Source organism: Pangasianodon hypophthalmus, chromosome 16 (assembly GCF_027358585.1).
Source record: "Pangasianodon hypophthalmus isolate fPanHyp1 chromosome 16, fPanHyp1.pri, whole genome shotgun sequence".
NCBI lineage: Eukaryota > Metazoa > Chordata > Actinopteri > Siluriformes > Pangasiidae > Pangasianodon > Pangasianodon hypophthalmus.
In genome coordinates this window covers 8118861-8145893 of record NC_069725.1, presented here as the reverse complement: position 1 = coordinate 8145893, position 27033 = coordinate 8118861, and the positions used below count along the sequence as shown (strand labels likewise).

The following is a 27033-nucleotide window of genomic DNA, read 5'->3' as shown; positions in this document are numbered from 1 at the left end:
CAAAGCGAGCACCATAAAGACATGGCTTGCCAATGCTGGTATTGAAGACCTTGAGTGTTCTGCAAAGAAACCTGCCCTCAACCCCACTGAACTGGAACCCTCAAAAATGCTCTTGTGGCGGATTGGGCAAATTCCCACAGCCACACGCAAAAATCTAGTGAAACGTCTTCCCAGAAGAGTGGAGGTTATTATAACAGTAAAGAGGGACTAATCTGGAATGGGATGTTCAACAAGCACATATGGATGTGATGGTCAGGTGTCCACAAACCATTGGCCTTATAGTGTACCAAAAAGGAGTAAAAAGCAGCAAACACACAAGAAACAAGCCACTCTCATTTTGTTTGACATGCCGTTTACACACTGGTTTAGAAGTACTGTTAAATTAATCACAAAACACACAGCAGCAGTTTCTGGATGATGCTACCACCTAATAAAATCAGGTCTTTGATAAGGTTCTAGAGTGGAAAGAATGTTTCAAATGCAGGGGTTTTCCTTCTGATTAAATTGTGAGGAGGATTTTGATAATATAAGTCTGGCCACTTTCTTTAGTATGGAATACAATCAAACTTGCAGCATTCCATATAAAAGCTGTATTTAGTATTGATTGAGTTTTAATCCAGATTAATTCAAGATTCAGGGTAAAAATTTAGACTATGGATAGCTATTAGTCCGTAAGTGGTTGCAAAAAAAAAAAAAAGTACACTTTTTAAAACCATTTTGATTTCATTTTAATTAATCTCTCCCAACCCCATGGCAAAAGTCCAGAGTGTGTACTTTACTGATGATAGACACTTTCAGACAGAAACAGAGATGCTGCACAACCAGTCCTTTTCTTTTTTTTTTCAACTTCCCAACAACTGCAGAAGTCATTGGTCTGTTTCTGAAGGCTTGTGGTAGCAGAGAAACAGATAGAATTTCTTTTTCTCCATGTAGCATTAAAACATGACTTTTTAGACAATTCAAGGAGGTATGGGAAGTTGATGAAAACTTATATTTCACACCATTATTTCTTACCAATCACATCATTTAAGAACAAGGTGTTTGCCTAACTGTACTATATTTAACTGTGCACATTCAGTGCAATTTTAGATCAGTTTCTCCAGCCACAGAATGTCAAAGCCAGTGGTATACGTCATAATTTGTTTCATCACTGAAGAAAAATGGATTATAATGTCCCCATGCTTTATATTCATGAAACAGTTTCATATGGTAGGTGATGAGTTCTCTGCTCTGGGTTAGTTGAGTTCCAGATAGAATGGAATGGTGAAAATTTGTTACGACTGGCCAGTATCATAAAGGCTAGGATATCATTTCCTAACCAGTACAGGGCTATTCAGTGTTGCTGATGTTTGGGACACTCATTTTGTTCCTTTTTTAGTGGAATTCTGTGGATTGCTATAGAATGCACTGGATGCACTGATGTCTTTATAGCAGGGTTAAACAGCGCACTCAGATGAGGACTGAATACAGGCACTGTTGGGATACTGGAGGTCTTTCAATACATATGTTAGTACAGTAACCACCATTTTCCTATGGGGAAGAGGAATTTGTCTTACAAAAAACAAGAGGTGAAAATAACAAGGAAAGTAACAAATACTTTGCATATTCTTGCTTGTACTGATTTCAGATACAGGTTTTTCAAATGGGGATTCAACAGATTCATGCATGTTCCAATGGACTCCATTAAACAAGCCTTTTACTTAAAGATTAAAACTCCAAAAAATGAAGGCTATAGTGTATGTGAATGGCTTTTAGGCGACAGGGAACATCCAAGTCACTATAACATCCATTTCTCCTATATGTCTGTCCAAGTTGTCCCTTTCAGCCCTGTAGATACTGGTTCCTAAGTGTCATTATCAATTCTGTGAGCTAGAAAGAGGGAAAAGACAAATACATGAGACCACAGCAGTGAACAAATATAAACAGACAGAAACTAAACTTATATAGCAAAATTGCAGAGCAAGAATAACAGAGACTTACACTGTTTTGGTATCCTGAGTGCTTCTGTGTCACCAGACAGAACCTGGTGCATGACGCCTCGGAACTGATACAGCACCTTCAGGCTCTTTTCCTCACCCACACAGGGGTCGTAGAAGCCTGGTAAGCCAGCCTGAACACAACAACAAAAACAAAACCATGTCATTAATTCACTTGAGTTGAGGTAAATACAATTAAATTTAATGCATGTAAATTTTTATGCTATTTACACCATAACACTGTTGAATTGAATTCTTGATTCTGATTGGTCAGAGGGCATTGATTAATTTTCTATAACAGCAGCTCTGACAGTAGTGCAGGCTGCAAGGCAAATCACAGGTTTGCATTAATTGCCCTTGTTCAAATACGTTATCGTATTCATAGGGACTTGTATTGCGGACGGTCCACATAAGTGGTCCTAAAAAAAAAAAGGGCCTGTAATTGCTGATATGGTGAAGTTTTCTGTGAGAATATTTGGAAGGAGTCTCCAGTGTCAGTGCTTTGCAACAGTCAGGGTATAGCAGCAACTAGTTTTCTGACATGGGAAAGTCTTCAGAACAGAGGACTTTGTGCATTGTGGTGTCTCAGTAGCATGACCAGCTGCATTTATTGTCTTATTAACTTCACAAGAGAGAAAAAACTGAGGCTGGTGCTGCTATAAGTGATAACAGGAAGTAACTCATCCAACATTAAACATAAATAGTATCAACATAAAAAAAAAAAATAATGATGTCATTCTTTAATAAATAAAATAAAATGTTAGTGTTGGCAAATTGCTGTGGTATAAGATGAACAAAACGTTTCAAGATGTGCTGTTATTGGAAGTTACAGTAATGGCAACTACACTGTTGATTATTTTACTATACCAGCACACCGTCGTGTTTTATTCCTTACATATTAAAATATTAAGAATGTTCTGATTGTATTTATTTAAATAACTAGATTAAGTGCGTTACCTTTGAGGCCTCTGTGAGAATGAGTTTGGAGTCTTTCACCAGGCACTGTAGAGGTACAGTCACATCAATGACTCTTGCTCTTTCATGCTTCCTACTGTTGTCTGTCACAAACTTTCCATACCAGGCATTGAGTATGATGAGGCCTGGTAAGAGAAGATACTTAATAAAAATCTGTTGCAAATGAAATATCTGGTACCATTTATTCATCTTCAGTAAATTCTTTACTCTGGCAGGGTCACAGGGTTTAAATTACTTATTAGTTTATATTTTGGAGGGAAAAGAACTGCATAAAGCTAGCCAATTAAACACTTTACATCTAATTTTGCAGCCACTGCACAATACAGATGCTTTATCTAGGTACAGCAGTCAACAAATTTGGTGTACGACCACACTGACATCAAAGGCCCTAGGCTTTGTAATGTCTATGCTAATACAGCAGTTGCAGAGCTGAGGATGTTATAGCTAGCAAGAAATAATTAATCTAAACTCATAACAGATTTTGCAATGAGCAAGTTAATCATGCTTTGTACAATATTTAAGCCATAGCTTCACTGAGTCTAACCCTGATAACAATAAGGCATGTCAGTGATAGGGCACAGGAAGCTACTTCCAGGTTTATTATATAATCTATGATAACTCTTAACATTTAACCAGTGAATTTATCACATCACCATATTCAAAACACCTGTAATTTAAATTGTACGTAAATTGAATTGTGTTTTGACACGAACCACATGGACCCATGTTCTCTTACCCATTCTCGACTCCTCTGCTTCAATGATCCTGCGTACAGACTCCTGCATCAGCAGAACCTGAGACACAAGAATGTGTGCAATAATTTTACCTCAACCTTAATTTTTTTGCATTGTTTATTTCAAATAGTTGTCACAAAAGTGTATCATTTTTAAGACAGCAGTAGAAAGGGCTACTGAGAAAAATAGACCAGTAATATATTTTTATTTTTGCAACTACACATTTAATGTACTGTTTCTCTATGTATGTCACACTTTTAAGGTTTTCATTTGACTCACCCTCATAGAAATGTTTTGATTAACTTTCTAAACTTGCCTAGGCTATCTAGTGAGATCATGATTGGAGCCAGGTTAACAAATGTGGCTGCAGAAATGGATGGGGAAATGAATAAAGGTAGATAGAAAATAGACAGATTTCTTATAGAATATATACATGTTTATTAATTTTATCATTTTAATTATTACATGATAAATGCAAAATAAATTAATAGATGGCATTTGCTTTTAGACAGTGTGCTGGCATCTTTCAGTTGATTCTCTACTTTTTTGTTTGTTTGTTTTCTACCTTTTTACTTTACTAAAGGTAACCAGACTATTTCAGTTCAGCAAAGTCTGTAGTTCAGCTCTACAGGATGAAGATACAATTTTTTTCCCAGTTACTGGCAACATTTTTCTTTAGAGTTTTATTTTCTTTACAGTACTGTTGTAATGGCTACCGTGTTGACAAAAGAAAGGTTGTGGCATGGTCCTTCAGCCATGCATGATGGTGGTACAGTGTGTTATAGTAGACCTGTATAAATATTGACATTTTTTTACAGTGTGTTATAGTAGACCTGTACAAATATTGACATATTTTAATCACCCTGTATATATAGTAGAAAATGTCAAATTTCACAGTGTGAAAGTTTTTCCCACATTTCAAAGAGCCATAATTATCACTATGACAAAGTTACTAATGGATAAATAGAGAACTGTGTAATCCAAAAGTATCGCTTCCTTTCATGCTAATCACAAGAACTGTGATTAAATAGTTCATATTAAGAACCATCAGCAGTATAATAGTGCCATGTGGACTTACAGCAGACTCTGCCTCTTGCTTCTTCTTGGCAACGTCAGATGCGGCGCTCTCCCGCTGCTTCTCCAGTTCCCTAACGTGAAAAAGCCGGTCACAAGTAAATACATGTACAAAAACAAATGAACCCAAACTGCTTACATTCTTAAAATGCATTATAGGAGCGAACACAATCAGTATTATTTGTACATAATGAAACATGAAATTACTTATAGAATAAATAAATAGCATTATAGTCACAATTTTGAAGATTTTCAAGGGGTATAGGGAAACTGGCTTACTGTTCCTTCTGAGCACTCATGTAAGGCTTGATAACAAGCCGCTGGATGGCCAAGTAAAATACAAAAGGTCCAACAGTGGCATAGAATACCGCACTGGGAAGGAGCTGGTCTGTCAAGTGGATTGGAAAGAAATATGTCTGGCTGGCTCTGTTCAACCTAAAACATAAAAGTTGTTTTACACGCATGGCAACAAAAATTACTTGAATGATTTTTTCAAAAACCATCAGCTTCATACTTGATCTTGAGCGAAACACCTTGCGGCACTCCAACACTGACAGTAGCACCGAGAACGCTGTGTCGACTGATCTTAGTCTCAGCGCCATACTCCACCACTGTTCCAAAAAAGCCTGATCTGTACACAAAGTATGCTTGCATGTGAAAAAAGAGCTTCAAAACTGAACAGAGTTCACTGCTTATATAATAAGGTATGATTAGTAATCCAAAGGCAATTGCAACTAATTTATGTTACTACCACATAATAGGACTCAAGCACATACTTAACAGAACCCTTGATCTTGGTCTGGTCATCATCTTGGAATTTGTACTGGTAGCTCATCATAACAAAAGTATGTGGGATCCCCAACTGTGACATGAAATATACAACAGGATGATATACAGTGTCTTGCACAAGTTTTCAACCCCCCCTTGAACTTTTCAACATTTGTAGTGTTACAACCTGGAACTAAAATAGACTTAAATGGGACTGTAGGTCGTGAATAACCCAAATTATTTAAATTGTGAAAGTAGGAAGAGTTCTCTGGAGGTTATGGGGTGACAAGTAGGGATGGGAACAATAATAATAATAAAAAAAAAAAAAAAAACTATGTGAAATTTATAAATTATATTTCTTTGCCATGAAAAAAAGAAGACACTGCATTTTGTTTTAATGGGAGAGTCCGCACACAAACGCAGACAAGTATGCCAATACTTTAATCTTGAAAATAGAGAATACATAGTGCAAATTTGTTAGATGTTAAAATGCTACCCAAAACAGTCGTGTTTCTGTGGCCAAATCCGAATTGGCATTCTACACTACAGCATCAGGTAAGACATTGTGTTGTATCGTAATTGTATTGTAATGTAGGGAGTAAACACAGTGAAAAGGAAGCCATTTGGGATTTGGTCTAATTTGACTTGGATCACAGACAAGAAAACACTACTGTGGGCAAATAACTGAAAATCTGGAACAACTAATTGTGTGTTAAAATATGTTACATCAGTCACTACATTAACAAAGATTATTGTGCTGGTAGAAAAGCGATTCTAACCCAGAGACTTAATCAGGTGGAGTCTGTGGCAGTTTGATTAATCGATGTCCTGCACTATTTCTAGCTCCACTCGCATGGAACCTGGGCAGGAAGGGTAACCGTATTCAGACTGTGTATCATGGTATGGCCCACAATTCAACAATATGTGGGTAATTAGCAGAGCCATGCTGTACTGCACTGACTTGTGGAAAAGCATAGATTTTGAACTGTGCCTTGGTTGGTGGAGCCACTCCTCAACAGTCTATCTATCACTGGCTTTAACAAGTTACTGACCTGCACAGCAAATGTGAAGTGGCTGCTCTTTGTGTCTCTCACAATGCTGGTGTTCATGGAAGACTGAGCACCCCAGCGCCACTGTAGGTAGCCCATTGTGTTCTTGTCTAGGTGGCGAGCAAGCACGGTGGTTATGCCTGGACGCACACCACGTGACGAAAACTGCATTGCACACTGAGCGGTCATGAAGCTGAAAGACACACACAGACTGGGTTAATGGGCCAAACTAAAATCCATATGTAGTATTGAACTACATGATTGTTTATGTGTCTTGAAGAGCTGAATGAGAAACAGTCCTATGAAATAGGGGTTCTCAATTCTTTACAATCAGGGAACTCTTTAGTATTTAAAAAATGAGGCCCATTATTTAAATTTGAAATTACTGTTTTTAGTTTCTGAACTTAAAAACAATTTTATTTAAAATGGTTTCATTAGATTCCAGACATTATTTATAGACAAAATAACTGTAAAAAAAAATTAGAAAATCACAGAACCCTTGGCTATGCCTCACAGACCCCACTTTGACAACCATGTCCATAAAAGACCCTAAAATTACTTCAGGAGAGCACAAGTGCACCATTTCCCTCCTACTCTCGTACAACTGCAGTTTGATTTCAAATCATCTGTTTATCTAACAGGAGTCAAAGGGGACTAGCCATGTTTTTAGATGTGTGTATCAGAAATAAATCAATATTTTATAATGAAATACTGTAGTATACAGTAAGCACTGAAAGACATTGGCATGTGCTGGCCTTCATCATTCTAGACTGGTGGTGCTGTTGGTTCATCTAAACCGAGACAAAAGAACTTTGTAGAGTTGATGAACCATCTAAACCACTGGAGCTCTTTGTACAAGAATAGTTATTTTTCAGTTTCTTTTTCTTTATGCTGACATGTATTACTCACCAGCGAGGTGTCAGGTTGCGAAAAATCTTCAACCCAAAGAGAGGACCATGTGTGTCTCCTGCTCCTAATTCAACCTACAGACAGAAAAAAGGTGAAACGTGTCTCAAATTCCCTGTAATAGCATTTATAGTAAGTTTGTATTAAAATAGCAAGCAAGCAAAGTGCGCACCTCTCCCCAGCCTTTCACTGACGTCACCCGTCGTAGAGCCAGGTTAATGCTTCCACCGCCGTTGCCATTGTGTGTGGAAAGCGAGCCGGAGAGAACTGCCGTGTCTGACGTTGTCAGTGGGGCCTTGAAAAAAACATATGCGTGTGATAAAATGTCTAAAAAGCAAATCTCATATAATGCTGACAGCACATAGTTACATAAAAGCGCTGACTGATTCATCAACGACGTCCAAGGTGAAGTTAAGCAAATTTTACACAATGTCAACTTCAATTTTGAACACACACCTGCTCAGACTGTTAACCATAACCTGCAGCTAAAGCATCATCTTCATAATTTGCGTCATCAATAAGGAGAGAACATTATGACAAGAGAATGTTTTGAGAAAGTCTTAGCCTCTACTTGGCAACTACAAGACAAAAATCATAATATTGTGTGTGTGTGGGGGGGAATTTTTCTTTTTTTCAATATTCTGGGTTTAGTATTAGTTTAGTGGTGTAAGGATCTGATGGAGAAAGGAATATTGAAGAATACTGAATATACAAAGAAAGTATTTCAAGAATAGTAGTTCAAATCAATGTCATACTTTCATTTAGTTCACTACACCTGCATAAATGAGATAGTGTACTTATGATTTCAAATTGTGTCATGTTTCATGGAAATGTTAAAGATGTGACAGTAAATGGAGATGTATCAGTCATTTGACCTAAATAATTTTCACATCCATACCCATCATTGTTCAAATCATCATTAATCAGTGTCTCTTTTCTACACATCTTTTGATGAATAAGAGCCATTAGACTTGAACACTTTTCAGTTTCCAATTCTTTTAACAGGACAGCATTGACTCAAATATATCTGTAAATTTTCTCTTTTAAAAAATTACATACTTCTATGGACTGAGATATATGCATCTTGTTAATCTCAATGTTGGGGAAGCCGCCACCAGAGAGTTCCTCATACTCTTCTTCATAGTGATCAAAAAGGTCTGTGGCATCCACACCCACACTGATTGTCCCCTGCCGGAGAGATGATCAGTAAATCAGTAATATACAGACACCGTGAAGTGAAATGGTCATACAAGACAGAAATTAAACCTTAGGGTTGGTCCTCTGCTGAAGTCTTCTCTCCTCCCTCTCTCTCTGAAGGCGCTCAAACTCTTCCCGGATCTCAGCCGGTGTTCTTTTCCTCTCCACTACCTTAAAAAAAATTACAATATATATTTGAAAAAAATGACAGCTGTGTATATCAATTAACAACAAGGAACACTGGGCCTCATTTATCAAACTGAACATGAATATTTTGCATGAGACTCACTAATGTAAACCGCAACTGATCGGCTTCAAATTGTATATTTGACATGAGTTACTGCAATTTTACATACAGATTATATTGTCAAGTGTAAAGAGCTTATGTGTGCACACGCATGCACACACACACACTTTATTTTTAAAAAATTGTGAAACTTGGTCATTTCATGTTAATGACTTGAAAGAAAGCAATCCAAAACAAATCAATAAATTAAGACAACTAAGACTGGCCACTCAATTAGGACAAAAGAAATAGTGCCATATAAAAGGAGGAAGATTTAGTGTGTGGCTCTGGAATGTTTCTGGAACATTTAGTGCACTCTTGAGCTCTTCCATTTTATGGTGTTTTGTGGGCATCACTAAATGTAAATAGTGAACATACTCAGTTATATACGGGGGATTGTCATTTATCAATATACACACAAGTACGAAAAAAAATCACTACAAATCTGGCAGGAATTTTTAGTTCTGTTTGGCTTACAAAACATTTACACACAGCTTAACAAAAAGACTGATGAAAGATTGGCTCATTCTCTCTTTATTAAAACTAATAAAACATTGTTACAGCCAACCCCCATTTGAACCATGACTTACCTCCCATCCTTCCACGCTCAGCCCTCTCTTCCCATAAATATCATAGATAGCTCTGGATTGTGGATCACTTAGTACTGCACAGAAAGGGAAATATTTTAAAATCACAACAGTGCTGTTCCACTGTGGTACTAAATAAAATAAAAGAGTAATAAAAACAACAGGGCAGATCGTAAAACAACATCCTTTGTGTTTTAAATTCAAAGTCATGATGAAAGTTTGTGCAACACCACCTCTCACCTTCATATGCTTGGTGCACCAGGTTAAAAAGCTGCTCTGCCTGTCTTTTCAGCTCAGGGTCTCTGTGTTTATCAGGGTGGTAGAGCATGCAAAGACGCCGATACGATGCCTTAAGTTCCTCTTGCGTGGCCTGAAAGTACAAGACGTATAGGACTAAAACTTCCACAAGGTAAAGATTTTTAAAAATGGATTTCATTGAATTTTTATACAAGCACTCAGTGGCCAAGTACCTACAGTGCACCTTACTGCACCTACACTTTATCAGATAGACACCATCAAAGTGCAATTTGTAGGTAAATAAAGTTATGTATTGTTGCTCATCATGGATCAGACAATGGAAAGGGACCACCACTGACCAGATACTTTTTAGATCATTCTCTGCACTGATTCTCACATGATAGTGATGCGGTAATGTTTGTGGTATAAGTGAACATTGGGATGAGACACAGTCAACCAATCAAAATTATCCAGCTAACAGCTTCCTGTGGTCACTCACTGACACTGATGTATGGCTAGATGATGATTATCACACACTGCATGGAAAAATGAAGCTATATTCTCAAAATGGACAAACAATGTATATGTCTCTAACAGTGTCCAGTATGAATACAGTTACTGCTGTGCCTAAAATAATCAACCAGCCAAATAATATTTGGTCAGTGGTGGTCCTTTTCCATTAAGGGAGCATGAGCAACAGATGGACTAGTTGGTAACTGTATCTATAAAGTGTACACCTACTAAGTAGGCATACAGGATAACCTGGCTACACCAGTCATGCTTCTAGAAAATTAACACACATAAACTTTGGCTTTTTTTCCCCATGTAAGAAAACTGAACTTTCTAGAAGTTCAAGTTTAGACTTACATTATGGTAATTGCCCTGTAATAAACAATCTGCTGCCTTCATATGCTTCTCGGACAGTGGAATCTTTGCATACAAGAGAATTGCTAGCATTCCTGAACTGCTCTGGAATCTTCCAGACATTTTAGTCTATTGTAACTCTGTATATTACAATATGCAATAGTACATTAGTTCCTTTTGAGCCTCTAGAATGGTGCATGGCTGGACCTGATCCACCATCCCTCAAGGAGAAGGTACAAAGAAAACATGCAGCAAGCCTGTTCTCTGTACTGCACCAGGTGCTGGCTGGAAAGAAGTTCCCCTGGCTTTCCAAACAGCTGAGTCACTTGGCTGTCTTCTACCTCTTGAACAAACACTCAGCTGGCTTCCCTAACAAGCACTCAACTAGTTTCTCTCTAACAAGAACTCAGCTTGAAATATGCTTACATCCTGACATATTTGTACTAGCATGAGTATATGTTTCTGGTGGAGATGACAAAGTACTTATGCAAGTTGCTCAGGACAAGGGCATCTCCCAAATGCTATAAATGTTCTCCCAGTATCCTCCCACCTCCCAAAAAAAAAACACAGACTGGTAGGCGGATTGGCCCCAAGGCGTGATTGAGTGTGTAAATGAATGTGAACATGATGCCTTTGCAATGGACACAAATCCTAACCATGATAAAGCAATTACTGAAGATGCAGGAATACAAGTGAACTGCTAGCATTGCTGATCTGCTCTGGTGCCTTCCTTAGATTTCATTCTGTTGTAATATTATGTATTATTTAACCAGTGGTTAGAGATGTAAACCAGTGTGTGTTACTTAATTGCTGACTACTAAATAGGTATGTATTTAGAAAAATAATACACTGCCACTGTCCTTTCCTGCAACTGTCTCAGACATTATTAAAGAGTAATGTGTAGTAAAACTGGGTGTGTACAACGTTTCTGAAGCAGTTACGACTTTAAGTTGGAAACTTGTATTAACGATAAATTCGATAGCAAGTGAAGGTAGCATCACTTTAACACCAGTCCCTCGTGCAAAGACAGAATTAACTGCATTATCTAAAGCGTTAATGTGTGACGATAATGACAGAGGCAGCGCTAGATAACATGTTATTACATTTCGTTTTGAGAAGTCTGCAGGGAGGAACTATCTAGAATGTAATGACAGTTGACTTTCAGGCTCGCGGTAACGAAAGTAACTCAGCGCTAGCTTCATAGCACGCTAGCTATTGCTGTTAGAATAACTTTGTGTAAAAGCTTTAAAACAAAACTAACGTGATAGCTACTTGAAGAAAGTTTATAGAAAAAGTACCAATAGTTCTAAAGTCACATATTTATATGGCGCGCGTTGAAAAATAAACAGAAATTTTATTTGTCATAAATAAAGAGTGTCTACAGTTTAGCTGCAAAGAGCAATGATAAGCAAGGGTCACAGTGCTAACGCGTTAGCTCAATTCACACTGAATCCTGACTTGCATTCTCTTTATGTAAAATATTATCATTGACATATAACTCTAACTCTCTAACTATATCTTCACAAATAAATAACATGAATTCCATACCTCCCTCCGCACGTTTAATAGTGAATAGTAATCATCATTGTCAATTTCATCCTCCTCCAAGGCCGCCGCCATGTTTACAACCTTTCATCCCGCCCAGCGTCCGTTTTCACACGGATCTGGGAACGTTATCGCCCCCTTCAGGGCCGGAGTCGAACTGTTTTTTTTTTTTTTTTTTTTTTTTTGAGGGAGAGGGGGATTTCTTGCTGAGTGTATAACATGCTGAATAAACTGTTTCCAAGTTACTGCTCTCGATATAGGTTAAATATAATCCAGGAGACGAGACAAAGCTTATTAAACTGTGCTCTAAACTCTAAACTCTATGTGTACTTTATATACTCGGCTCCGTAATTATTCCTAAATGGAAAGGATTTATTATTAGCTCCATGCACAGCTTGGTATTTCTTTATGTACCAATTCTTACCTCTGGAGATCTACAAAGACTAAAAGCCTTTTCTGAACACCCACTCTATTGCACATTAGGATATGCTTTATTACTGGTAGGCCTAGGCATCCTTAATCTGAAATTATACTTTCACTAATTATGACATGCACACGGACAAGATTTATTAGCTTCATAAACAAACTATTGCAAGAATAAACGAAATGCAAATGAATTAACACACAGGCGTAGTTAATTACCAGTGAACATTTCGCACTTATAAAAAGTAAACAAAATTAAATTAATTTATGCAGCTACAGGCCTAAGTACACTATTTTAAAACTCTAATTCATTTTGCTGAATGAGAATTAAACCTCACATGATCGTTAATTGATCATAATTTTATTATGCAGGAACACATTTTTTTTTCTCCACAGAGAAAGCAAGGTCTGACAAAACAAAGGTCTTTGCACTTTGTCAATTAGGCTACTTTACCACTTCATGACTTTTCTATCGGCAATGAAAAGGTCAGGATTTGGAGAGTGTTCCCATTTCCCATGTTATCAATGGAATGCAAGCAATAAGGATCATATTTTAATGATGGCATTTCACGGTCTGTTTTTGCTGCGGGCAAAGAAACATTTAATTCATTATCTATGAGCTCACTGCAATTAAAGAATGTTCATTAATCTCTCAGTTGTGTCGGGCCACTTACATATTCATGAGTGCATTCAACATTAGCAAGGTTTCTCAGACAATTCAAGGATAATGTAACTAAAAAAAAGTAATTACACTATATGGCCAAAAATACGTGGACACCTGCCATCACACCCATATGTGTCCATTCCAAAACCATGCGCATTAACACAGAGTTGGTCCCCCCTTTGCTGTTATAATAACCTAAACTCTTCTGGGAAGACTTTTCACTAGATTTTAGAGCGTGGATGTGGGGATGTGCTCATTCAGCCACAAGAGCATTAGTGAGGTCAGGGACTGATGTAGGGCAAAAAGGTCTAGTGCACAGTCAGTGTTACAATTCATCCCAAAACTGTTCTTCCACTCCAACCTTGATAAACCATGTCTTTGTGGAGCTTGCTTTGAGCACAGGGGCATTGTCATTCTGCAATATGTTTGGGCCTCTTAGTTCCAGTGAAGGGATATTGTAGTGCTACAGCATACAAAGAGATTGTAAGCAATTATGTGCTTGCAACTTTGTGGCAATTAGGTTGAATTAGGTTCTTTAACATGGACCAGTTGGTACAGGTTTTAAAACCTCCTCCTCTCTCTGTACGAGTCTTTCTCTCTCTGGAGCTGTCCCTTCAGCACCACCTCTGTGTGACAGCTAGTCCTATTCAGTCCATTTTTTTTTCTCCATTAACCCTATACCGACTACGTATTTCACACAAGCCTACCTCATTACTGCAAATCATTTACCACATTAATAGATAATTGGACAAAGTTCCTAATCACACTAAATTTAATTAAAAGGTCTTTAAAAGTACACTTCAAAAGAACACCGCATTTTCTTAACCTAATCTCTAGCTACATCATTTTGTAGCATACGGGATTACTATGGACATGAATTTCCTAAATGTTCCTATACTGATAACATATTGGAAACCTGGTTTACTCAAATCATACCCATAAGGGATGTCTAATGTAAATTGTTTGGGGAGTAAGATATAAAAAAATGACAAGGCATGATGTTTTAGGAAAACAGGGCGGTGTGATATGGCTTGATGCGAAGTGGATTATTTTCCTATAACAGCACATCGCAAAGTGCTTTATTATTGATATACAACAGTGATTTGCCAATTATTGCCAGTTTTATTTTATTAATAAATGATATATTGTGCAATTTAAACATTTAAATTTACATTTAATGTTGTGGAACCTCCACAAGACAAGTTCCAGTTAACACTTGCGTTATAGCAGTAATAAACAGCCGCTCCTTCAGGAGCCTTTCATTTTTCTCTCTCTTGAAGTTAATAGGACAAAAAAACCCCCACAGATGGTCATGTTACAGAGAAACTGTGAAGTGTAAACCCATCTGTTCTGAAGAGTTTCTGTGGGGGAACACCTACGGACTGTGCAGTATGCTGATATTGGAGACTCCTTCCATAAATGTCTCGGTATAATGTCAACATATTTCCTTATTTAATTAACATTTTTAATTGATTTATTATTAGTCTTAGATTATGTAGATCGTCCACCATATGAATCTGAATTGCCCTGAAAATGAGCTTTTACTATATAAACTAAAACATATTAGAAGCCCATTAAGCCCATTAATATATGTGTGTGATTTGAATTACAGCCAGTGCTACTGTCAGAGCTGCTGTTATAGAAAATTCATCAACAGCCTCAGATTTGAGAACATATTTTTGTAGAACACTTTTATGAATTCTTCAGTAAAAGAGAAATCTGTATACATCGTCCTTACTGAGATGAGTCTACTTTTTCAGGAGGAGGAACTTGTGGACACTGAAGAAAAAGGTAAGCATGGAGGTGCATCAGTTTTTATCTGATGGTGCAGGGATACCACAAAAATTCATGGAAAGTGGGACTAAACTACACAAAGACAGCTTCAGTAAGACTTTCTCCTTTGCCTCACTTTTACTGTTACAGTGTAATGGCAGTTTTGAATTTCCTTTACAGTGTTTTGTATCTTAAACATATATTCATGTAATTCAGCAGCTGCCATTAGAATTCCATTATAAGTACAAAGATTTTATGTTTTTCTCTGAAATTCTTGTCTGAGGTAATTGTGTATAAACTACAGATTTCTTTAAGAAGGTCAGTGATTTCTAGTATGGCCTGCTTGGTGAAGTTTGGTGATATGGCTGGCACAGGGTGGACACTGCTGAATTAAGCCCAGTACCCCAACCCTGATCTCAAATCACATCTATTAGAGGTCTGTCACTCTCATTTCTGTTCCACCCTAAATGACTTACATATCAATCTTTATAATTAACATATTGTATGATTTTCACTGGTGTCCAAGTTGTGTTTCGTAATAAATTTCTTACTTGATTTTTTTTAGTTTATACTTCTTTTATTGAAATGTTGGTCTATTACCACTTGGTTAATGGTTTGACTACCTCTGAGAGTGATGCAGCAGTGCTTTATTACTTCCATCTGTCCAGGTCTCTTACTTCCTCACTTGCACACTCTATTCCAACAAATACGGTTGCAAACCATAAAATTTCATGCTAATACCACCTTCGTCACCATCAAACTCATCATCTCATACTAACTAGCCAAGCCAAATTCTCTGCCATAACTCAGCCATAACTCAGCCATAACTCACCACCACTTGTACATTGGATTTTTCATTAATATAATGTTGAACATTGCTGGAAAAAGGTGAGTGAGAAAAGAAGGTCTTTTGTTTTTAGGAGCTAACAGCAAAACCTAACCGTTCACTGTAAAACATTTACTGTAAAATTGACAGTAATTCACTGCCAGCAGAGTTGCCAGTAAAGTACTTTAAATCTACAGTAAATAACTGCAAAACATATTCACAGTAGAGTATGTAATATCTTTTACAGTATAATTTCTGTTATTCTTACAGTATATTACTGTATGTTCTGGTAATATGCTATAAATTTTACAAAAGTAACATACTTGTAAATATAATTATAGAATGAAATAAAACGTAATCCTGTACATTTGCTCATTTGGCTGATGCAAGATTCAACTGAGCAGCAGGTTAAGGGTCTTGCTCAAGGATTCAACCATGGCAGCTTGGCGGTGCTGGGATTTAAACACATGACCTTCCGATCTGTAACTCATAGTCTCAACCACTGAGCCACCACAGCTTGCTCAACTACAACATTAAAATTCAACTCAAAGTTGACACAGGGAGATTTTTTTTTTCTCACCCCTGCCAGAAATGCTGCCAGTATGCACTGTGTTTTCTGGCATTATACTGTAAACCTATACACTGCATCATTTACAGTACAATCCTGTAAAAACAAACAAACAAACAGTATTTTGCTGTAAAATAAATACTATAAGTTTACAGCAATTTTTTACAGTGTATCCCTTATGTTTGAGGACTTGTTTCTCCTATTGAACACCATCGTAACATACTAGCAAAGTCCCCCTGTGACATCAGCGTGGCACACAAATGCTACCTTCTCACAGGAATAATGAAAACACAGCATCAAGGAACATATTAGCAGTAGAGTTGCTAAACACATTAGAAATATTTCCATCTAAACATGTGTAATGTGTTTCAGGGTGGACTTTTCCTTTAAAGAAGCACATCTAGATGAATTAGAGAGTCAATATGTGGACACTGATGTTGCACTGTACATATCATTGTATTCTGAAAATTAGGTGGTGCCATCCCTTACCCCTTTTTGCTACTCCATATCTAAAAAAAAAAAAAAAAAACCCTGCTCACAGGATTAGGGCTATGTCTTAAACTAGCTAAGAGGAATATTTGAAAGAAAGCTCCAGTGCACACTGTATGGTTTTAAAAGAAGCCTCCTGTGTCTGTTCAGGCTTACGCACTCCTCTGACGACGCACAGTTTCAGGCGCGAGCTCATCCCGGATTGGCTCGCTGTCTCTCCGAGGCGTGGAAGCTGCACCTAAACATCCCTCCGCCGCCCAATGATCGCGAGCAGCCACTTGGAAAGGGAAGGCGTTTCTCACTGAGCTCGCAGACCATTTCAGCATCCCGTGGTCACTCAGCATCGCACAGCCAATGGTGGAGTGGGCTGGAGTTGCCTCCCGCTCTGCCAGTCCCTCCTCGCGCTGTCCTCGACGTGCACGCGCGTGGTGGTACCCAACGCTCGCGAAGAGGAGGAGGAGGAGGAGGATGTGGCGCGCGGAGGGGAAATGGCTGCCGAAAACAAGCCGGAAGGTAAGAGGCAAAAAAAAAAAAAAAAAAGCTTTGGGATTGTAAAAAACATGTTTTGTTGTTTATTACTGATGACAACAGTGTGAATGGAGTGAAAACATTAAGGAGCAGGTCGAGGGGACTCGCAACTTGCGACGAGAGATGCTTCTCGGGTTTCCGCATTTATCCTCACACACTCGTTATTTCTCCACCGAGACATCATTACCCTAGCCAGCTATGGTAGCTAGCCAGCTATGTGTGTTACATTAAAAAAAAAAAAACGAATTTGGAAATTGGGAGACTTAAAAATAAACAAAAACGCGACAAGAGTCAACGCTTTCCCTCGGCGTCTCAGCTGTGAGAGCAAACTTACTGACAGCACCGTGGTCCAGCACTAACTTCTCTTTTATTTCTCAAGCTTCTACACAAAATTGTTCCTAAGTTACCAGTGTTAATCTCACTGCTTTTATCCACCAAGTCTGCCACACACAAGTCTTAAAAGCGAGCTTGTGTTTTAGGAATTGTCTATTAACCTCAGTGCTGTGCTACTTTCTGTGCTCCAAAGTGCTGCTCTGTTACTACATTACTACAGCATGTGCATCAGCTGCTGAGCTGAAATAACACACATAAACTACACCTCTGGGACAGTTTTAGACTTTTCCATAATGCCATCATATTAAAAAAAGACAACAGCAACAACAACAACAACTGATGTGCATGTGTAGTTATGTCTTTGGAAAACTTTATGCTGTCAATAGAAGGAAGTTGTGTTTAAACTCAATAGGTAATACCTATATAGAAAAGCAGATTACAGTTATTTTATCAATTTGATCAATTTCTTAAAAAATCTCTTTCCACCTGCAATTTGGTGCTAGGTCAGTTACACAAATGAATGTGTGTATCTAGATTAGGTAAGAAGGCGTACACTGTACTTGCTAAACTTCTATGAGATTAAATCTAAGCCCAGCTACTCTTTCTTGCGATAGATACAATTATGTTTGGATAAAGTTGACCGTAGTCAGTGGTTGTTTCAAACTGATAGAAAATTTAATAGAAAACAAAACTAATAATGGGTAAAGGTTATCTTTTTCCAGCCACAGGGTGGAGACCTTGCTTTAAAAAAACTTTTACAAAAAAAAAAATATATATTGCACCGACAATCATCACATTATTGCTGTGATATTTGGTTGCTGATGTGAGCAGTGTTAAACTCGAAGAGTTCAAAAGGACAATCCGATGAATCTGGTTATTCCCTCAATGACCTTATACTAGTATACTAAGATAAAACAGCACTCATGCATGTATTATTGACTTACTTATTACCTTGTAATTACGAAGCTATGGCTATAAAATCAGCGATCAGGAAATAATAATATGACAGGAGGAAAAGTGCGGTGGGTTTGAACCAGTGCCGGTCCACAGGGGGGTGGTATTGAGCTTTGTTAGTCGCCACAGTACACGTCTGTTTTACTATGCACGGCATGTCAACTGAGAACGGGAGTACTGGAATAAAGAGATATCTACCTTTGTGTTGAAAGCATCACATGGCTCAGGGCTACCCAAGCTTGTTCTCTATTTGTTACAGATGCAAACAAACACATCCGGGCTTGTAATGCACACCACATTCATGTTCTTCCTCCCGTTGCGTTATGGCTGCCACGTGCTTTTTAGATCGTCTGAGCTGAGACTCCCCTGGCAGAACAGGTTGAGTTATTTTTGCCGTTCTTGTGAGGTCAACGTGCGGAGGAGGAACATGTGTCACACACTTACACATGAACGTAGCCGCTTCTGTGCTGTAGAGGTTAAGGGCTTTTGGTTTTGCATATATATTCTACCCTACTGTTCCAGTTTAATACTCTAGGCCTACTTAGTAGCGTTGGAAAGTGAGTGGAACATTGTGTTGCGTGTAGTTTTATACAATTCTTTTTCTTTTGATTACTCTCTGTCCCATAACCTTTTGTCCTTGAAGCAGCAGTGTTTGTGTTGAGCGCTGCTCTCCAGGGCTTCAGTATTTCACAGATTTTTTTTTGCACATAAGGACAGGCTGTTCTTTGCTAGAGGCTGCTATGAAAACGTGGGTAATATCTCTTACGTCCCACTGAGTGCTCATGTCCCCTGGTTTGACCCTTCTTGCTTCTAGAGAATCCCACTTGCTCCCAACACGGTGTTTAATAATAGGGGCTTTAGCAGCTTGTTGGCTATCAGATGAAACAAGATTTTTTTTTTTTTGTAGAACTATTTCACACTATGGTGTTATTAATAATAGCAACTAACATAATAGCAGTAAAGGACTCCAACTGGATTACAACCAACTGCAAACAATAAAGAACAATAAAGAAAAAGACACGTACCCCCTGAAACTCTCTCTGTATATAATTTAGATTTTTTTTAAAATGTGGTAAATATGCCAAATCAATACGTTATATTCATCCTCTTTTCTTGCAATTGTATCACCATTCGTTTCACTGACATATTTCCAAAGTTTGGGGAGAATGGTTCAACAACACTGGGAAAAAAAAAAAAGTGAGCAGAGCTCTGCTTCCCCCACTTTTATACTTTAGCAGAATATAAAATGAGATTCTGAGGGAAACATGTTTGACTAAACAGACAGCGTTAGAGTGAAATATGTTCTAACAATATTAGTCTGTGGAAACAAAATGTCACTGCAAGTGGAGTTATATTTTGCCATGCTTTTATTCCCCTGAACAAATAAAAGAAATAACAAAAAAAATTCTTCTTCTTGTGTAGTATGTAAGCCTATGCTAATGCTAGCTATCCACTTACTCATCTACTGAACTAGCCAACAGTGTGAAAAGCAATATATATATATATATATGTGTGTGTGTGTATATATATATAAAATTTTGAAGAAGAGACACGAAGAGTGTGTTGTGTTGTGGCATGACATTTTTCTGTAGTAACCAATGCTAACACTAGCATTCCACTTGCTAATAAGCGAGCCGGCTATTCATTTGCTGAACTAGCCAACAATGTGAAAAGCCACTCTAACTGATGACCTTTCGCATAAAGGAATAAAAAAATAAATAATTAAAAAAATTAAATAAAACTAATCAATTAAATAAATAATTAAATAAAATTATTTTGAAGCAGAGCAGGGATCTATTTTCTTGTGTGTTATAACATGATTCTGTTTCTGTGGTAGCTATGCTAACACTAGCTTCCGACTTGCTAACATTCATTTCTTGAACCAGCCAACAGTAATAACATAGGTCCTATCTAACTGTCCTATCTAGTCCTATCTATCTGACTATCCAGATGAAGGTAAAAAATATATAGGTAAATTATTTTAAAGTGGAGCAGGAGTACAATATCTTGTGTCTTATGTCATGACTAGCACCACCAAAGGAAATTTGCTGTGTAGCAGTTAAGCCGAAGTGTGTTTTTTTAGAAGTCACCTGGAATTTGTACAGAATGCTGCACAAAAGTATCAACCATTTATAACCGTAAAATAAATAGGAATCTTGCTCATATGATTATCTAAATGCAAAAAACCTAACACAAGCTTAACTGAGTGTTCTAGTCTCAGTCCTACCGATCCAGGATGGTTTGGTGATTTTTTTTCTGCTTCAAGACACCTGATTCAGCTCCCGGTTAATTATAGGGTTTAGTAAGTGTGTGAAGGAAATCACCAATTTGATGTCTAGTATGAGCTTTATATTTGAATTGGCACTATAAGATGAAATAAACGCTTAAGCATTTAAAAGTTTGCACTACTGTATAATTTGTATAAACAAGCTCAATACATTTTATTACCAATTTAAATTTAGACTGATACAAATTAAATTGATACAGATTAAATTTAGATTATAAACTACACAGTAAAGTACATATTGCATTCTTTTCTTTACTTCATTTTATTAAATCTTAAAAACAAGCAGAATATCTCAGTATATCTCAGAGCTATGGTAATAATTTATTTTCTAGCCCAACATCAGTATTGATATTAGCTTCAAAAATCTCATGTTGGTCAAGCTCGAGTGGAGATCTGTTTGGGAATTTATAACTCTATTAAGTGAATTAGGTCTAATGTGGGGGAGTGGATGGGTTTATCACTGTGTGCTGAAATGTAGAAACCAGTGTTGTAAATGTTAATGTTAGTAAATGTTTTAACCAGTTGTGATCCCTTACCTCCTTCAGACAAGAAGTCAACGCTGTCATTAAAAATCTCGCACAATGCAAACAAAACCAAACTTTCATAAAGATCCCCAAAGAATTTTGGAGCTGCCTCTTTCCTTGCAGGCTGGAGGAAATTTCTTGAATATTTATTTCTCAACTCTCAGCAAAACCGAGGGAGAGTAGAATGTGAGGAAAGGAAAGAAATACACAAGCAAACTGTCTGACTCTGTGGAATCAATGGGCGCTGTTTCCCAAAAGGCATTATCCCAGGAAGGAAGTGTAAACCTAAAATGTTTCTCAACAATAATGATAACACTGTAATGCTTTTGGAAAACCCTGTACAAGCAGTTCAGATGCTCTCTCACATCATCTTTTCATTGCATATTCAGAACCTTAAATTTTTTATCAGAGTTGCCACATTGATCTTTTGAAACTGAATTATGTAGTTAGATACTTGATCTTCAGCGCTGGCCCATATACTGTAAATAATAAACAGCGTGTGCTCAGGTCTGCTGTAATGAAAACATACACACTGTCGTCTTCTACAAGATGAAAGAGATTGCTTTTGTACCTTCTCAAAGCCCAAGCCTGAACCCAAATAAAATTCCACATGTCCTCACCACTAGGGAGCAACTTAAGTCAAAGCAATCCCTTCTGCCCCTCTGAATGTGCACAATGAAACAGCGGAGTAGACTTGGTGGAGAGAAGTGAATTTGGCACACTGAACCCGAAAGCCAAATTGAACAGATTGCCTGTGAGAAGTGTTCCTCTGCTCAGAGACAGACACGTCCGAAATGCATGGGGAGGGAGGCTCAGGTTCAATGCAAGTAACCAGTAACCGCTTTGTGTGTATGTGTGTGTGCATGGGGAGAATGTAGAACGTCTCAATGTTAAGTTATTGTGCAGTTTTCCTAGTCTCTTCTCTTTCTCTACTTTCTCTTTCCCTGCCTCCGGAAGGACTGAAGAAAATTCGTAATCCGGATCGAATGTACAGATCAGCTGTGTGTTATTCCGGCCATGCTGCTCCTAAGGGTGTCAGTGATGACACAGAGATGAACAGTAAGAGCTGGTTATTAATATTGCATCCGTGGCATTGCTCGAAGGGGCCACTTGCTGGCTGATCTATTATTCATTCATCGATTCATTTATTTACTTCTTGATTTCATTATATCTTCCTCCTTCTCTCCTGGGAGTTCCTTCCCAGAGCTTTCTTTGAACCTTGAAGTGTCTTCTTGACAGCAGCATGCTATCAATATCACAAGTGTTGCCATTTGCTAAGAGCCAGACCTGTCCATAAAGACTGCATTATGCCAGACTCTCATACTAAATGCTGCCATCCGCTACAACGCTGACCTTCTAAAACTCGCTACTACCATCCATCTAAAAGCATAGACTTTATCATGTTGTATATTGCAGAGTAGGCAAAGCTGTAGTTTATTGAAATGATTTGTGAAAACCGTGAGTTAATCTCATTTTGACTGCGAAAACAAATGTTTTCTCTTCAGAACGAAAAAGCTATTTGCCTTTAGATCAATTATGTGTATTAATGTATGCCGACGCATAGAACGTTGATTGCTCCATTAGTACTCCAGAAGTCTCCATGCTTAATACGCATCGAGCTGCGCTCCTGCCACCCCTGGAGAATTTGTTGATCTGTGTAATTAAGTGCGTTTATGTTTGCCGTAATTTGGAAAACGAAGCCAGATCACACTCATCTCCTTGTTGTGCTATTCACTGATTATGCTCTTTCCATTGAGTTCAGTCCTCGGTGCTTCAAAGCAGTTTTTTAATGAACACTCTTCTGGGACTGGAAAGTGAATGGCAGAAGCTGCTGTTTGCACTCATCCAGTGTACAGCTGTGCATTTGTCTGTCTTTCTATCTGTCTGTCTGTCTGTCTGTGTGCTCCATATGTATGGGCTTGCTTGAACCAGTCACTGAGATTCCATCCCTCTTGCATGCAGCATGATCCAAACGTTCTGCGCGGCTGCGTCTCGCGGCCCAGTTAACACGTGCCGCCTGGAGGTTTTTGTATCACTAGGTCCGTTAAAAAAGATAAATAAATAAAACAACCCGTCCTGTCCGAAGCAGGTAAACCACTCATGTGAGTAATTGTGGAAGTGGTTATGATAAGGATAAAGGGCTTTAGTGGGGATCTGGCAGTGTGTCCTCTTATTGTTTAGTGTGTGTGTGCATGTGTGTGTGCTCTCAGGTCCTCACCTCCTTTCTCCCTGAGATGGGATTTTCATGGATGGGTGCGTTTGGCTAAGGCTGAAAACACATAAGGAGTCACTGTTTTTTTTTTCTTCTTCTCCTCAGTTAAGGCAGGTACTTGAGCTGAATTAAGTCCTTGATTTCAGTTTCTCCAACATTTCTGACTAAAGCAAGTATGCTGATATTAGAATAGAAATAAAAAAAAACATTGTTTAGTATAACACATAGAGCATTAAACTTTTAAACATACTTATTAGCCAAGGTTAAACAATGAAGGGTTTGTTGTTTCAATAATTAATTGAGGAAAGGTCAAAAGAAAATTTTCACATCGTCATAGTACAGGAATGGTGTGGTGTTTGTGGTGCATGGAGGACATTCAGGCTTTGAAAGGAAGCCTAATGAAAGCCTTTATTTAAATAAGTTCTTTTGCCCCATCAGCCTATTCATCAAACCTTACAATATTGACCTTGAAGCCTCAAACACCACATTGCAAAATGATTTTTAATCATATTGCACAAATATTCACCCTTTCAAGCAGTGCCTCTAGAGCTGAAGAAAATTTACCCTTCCACAAGACACTGCCTAGAGCTGTTTCCTGTCATGGCCTTGTGATTAATGGTTCTCAGTGTCCTGCCAGCCATCCACACACCACAAAACCCCAACATGACATTGGTATATGTGGGAGTGAAAACTTGGTAAAAGGAAAAAAGATCCAGTTATAGACCTTTGACTGACATGTCATCTCTTAAAAGCGATTCTGTACCTAATTTGCTTTGATATGTCTCCCCTCTCAGTAGCAATATGATAGTTCTGGCTTTTGTAGTTAAGCTAAAAGCATGGCTTTGACATTTAATCTAACCATGTGTTCATTTTCCTGAAAGCCCTCGCCGCTTATAGACGAGCCTGTGATCTAGATCTAAAAAGATGGTGCTAATTAAGTGTGTAGTCCGGTGCAATCAAAGCTGTCTTTTAAAAGCAAGTGCATCTATCAAGGAGTCTCACTGATTTCGGTTGAAGGGACAGTGTAGCCTATGTATGTTGAAATTTTAGTCTTTGAGATGTAGGTATTTATTAGGGCACCCATAATTCATAGCTAGGAGAACCCCTAGCAATTTCCCCTAGCTGATTGGCTCTGATTGCCAGCGTTGTGATTTAGGCAGCTATTGCAACTTGTTAGAGAGGAATGTTCTTCATTAGCAGGGCTGATCGCAATCTGGAACGAGTCTCTCTTCTTTCTCCAGACTATTATTACGCTCTACTGTAACATCTGTTAAAGAAAAAAGGCTGCATTGATAATTTAGTCATTGATTTAATTATATGGTAGAAGTGGGGTTCCCGCCTTTGATTTTGTCTGATTTTCTAAATATTTGAGTGTCAGGACACAGTTTCTGGGCAAGTCTTAGGCACCCTGACTCTTTTTAATACTAATTTTGTCTTACGTGTTTATTATATGACATTTTAGATCTTCAAACATTACTTTTCCAACCGAAATGAAATATTATAGAAAAAATGTTTGTGTATCAGTAAAAACTTACACTAACAGAAGCAAGTGTGACAGTCAAAGTCTCTAGAAGAACTGTGGCAGATTCTCCAAGATGCTCAGTAAAACTTACCAGCTCATTTCCTTATATAAATGCAAAAAGTGTACTTGAGCCCACTGGTGCATTTTTGAAGACAAACTACTACTGACTTTGTTTAGCTTGGTGCTGTTTACTGCTCTACGTAGAATTTTTTAAAATGTAGAAAACTTTTAATTTAATTATTTTCGAAGCCATCTTTGCTTTCTAAAAGACTTTTTCACAGTACTGTGTATGTCTGTACTACCTCTACAATGTGGGAGACCCATATTGCTACAGTATAATTGAATTTTTGGTCACTTCATGTTGCTGTACTAAAAAGAAAAAGATTAATATTATTGCTGTGGTTTGTTTTCATGTGTTGTGCTGCATTGTTTCTTGAGCTGACACATTAACTGAATGCTACAGTCCTTGTTTTTAATCTGTCTGCCTGGCCTGAAAATATATACTACTGTATATGGCCAAAAATTTGTGGACACCTGCCCATCACACCCATATGTGGTTCTTCCCCAAACTGTTGCAAAGTTTTATGCACATAATTGTACAGATTGTCATTGTATGCTGTAGCATTAAGATTTCCTTTCACTGGAACTAAGACGCCCAAACCTGTTCCAGCATGGAAGAACTCGAGTGTCCTGCACAGAGCCCTGACCTCAACCCCACTGAACACCTTTGAGATGAAATGGAACACTGACTGTGCACCAGGCCTCCTCACCCTACATCAGTGCCTGATCTCACTAATGCTCTTGTGACTGAATGAACACAAATCCCCACAGTCACGTTCCAAAATCTAGTGGAAAGCCTTCCCAGAAGAGTGGAGGTTATTATTACAAAGGGGGACTAAATCTGGAATGGGGTGCTCAACAAGCATAAATGGGTGTGATGGTCAGGTGTCCAAAAACTTTTGGTCATAGTGTGTATGTCTGTAAGTACATCTTTTCAAATATAGTCATTACAGCTATATTATGCAGTATATTGTAGAGTGAATCCTATGATTGTTTAATTCTTTGTAAGTAGCCTTTGTTTGTCATGTACGGCTGCTATAATTTTAATTTTAATGATCGTTCCTGATAGCGTGATGGTATTTTTCAGTGTTTGCACCAGTCTACCATATAATCTGCCCTAAGTTTATTATTTTCCAATAACAGCTTACCCAAAGGGTTTTATTTCTTATATACCACAGAAATTTGGCAGTTTGTTTGATGATGTGGAACTTCTATGAAACAAGTTAGTACTTGTTCTCACTTCCTTTATAGCAGCTAATAAACATTCGCTCCTTCACAGTCTTCTTTTGTTTGCGCAAAGTGCAAACTTCTCTGTGCTGAACACTCTCCTGTGGCAGAAAACTGTTACAAAGCATTGAGCAATGTTACAAAGTTGTTACTATAGCGGTGATAATGTACAAGGAGCACATTAATATAAACTTATGATTTGCCTTGCAGCTGGAATGACAGAGCTGCTGTTATTGAAAATTAACCCACACCTTCTGACCAATCAGTTTTGAGAATTTAACAGCGCTGTGGTATAAGCAGGTTGTAATGACCTGTAGTACACAGCACTTTATAGATGGGGAAAATTGTCTTGCAGTCTTGAAAATATCTTTTTAGTCAATATTAGTTGTTCCTGCACATCACATTTCTATCATGTGCTTGTGGTGTACAATAATGCACAATGTCA

At 37.9% G+C, this 27033-nt stretch overlaps 2 protein-coding genes across 7 annotated transcripts in view; one reads left to right on the top strand and one right to left on the bottom strand.

Annotated features, from left to right (window-relative positions):
- Positions 1–703: 703 nt before the first annotated feature.
- dnajc11a (DnaJ (Hsp40) homolog, subfamily C, member 11a) lies at positions 704–12326 on the bottom strand. Its single transcript, XM_026921367.3, has 16 exons — positions 12202–12326; positions 9793–9922; positions 9556–9629; positions 8749–8850; positions 8542–8670; positions 7655–7777; positions 7486–7559; positions 6580–6769; positions 5536–5621; positions 5274–5390; positions 5039–5194; positions 4764–4833; positions 3688–3745; positions 2934–3076; positions 1981–2110; positions 704–1869 (listed from the first exon to the last, which is right to left on the bottom strand). Exons 1-16 carry the CDS (start codon positions 12271–12273, stop codon positions 1844–1846), a joined length of 1680 nt encoding a protein of 559 aa, XP_026777168.1. The 5' UTR covers positions 12274–12326; the 3' UTR covers positions 704–1843.
- Positions 12327–17281: 4955 nt separating this feature from the next.
- camta1a (calmodulin binding transcription activator 1a) overlaps positions 17282–27033 on the top strand; it is a 376271-nt gene continuing 366519 nt past the window's right edge. For 3 of the 6 annotated variants that reach the window (XM_053240818.1, XM_053240812.1, XM_053240817.1), the window contains exons 1-2: positions 17282–17454; positions 22525–22626. In XM_053240818.1, coding sequence (XP_053096793.1) covers positions 17430–17454; positions 22525–22626 — 127 coding nt within the window. In that variant the 5' untranslated portion in view covers positions 17282–17429. Of the gene's footprint in view, positions 17455–22524; positions 22627–27033 lie in introns of those variants that run through there. The other 3 variants (XM_053240813.1, XM_053240814.1, XM_053240815.1) reach the window with 3 other exon arrangements.

Bases quoted from the DNA above. Each gene is read 5' to 3' on its own strand.
- dnajc11a (XM_026921367.3), bottom strand. From the start codon at position 12,273: ATGGCGGCGGCCTTGGAGGAGGATGAAATTGACAATGATGATTACTAT. The intron at 5,195-5,273 runs GTATGAAGCTGA...TTTATGTTTTAG, and splicing joins GGTGTTTCGCTCAAGATCAA to GTTGAACAGAGCCAGCCAGA. The intron at 3,077-3,687 runs GTAAGAGAACAT...TTCTCTTACCAG, and splicing joins AGCAGAGGAGTCGAGAATGG to GCCTCATCATACTCAATGCC.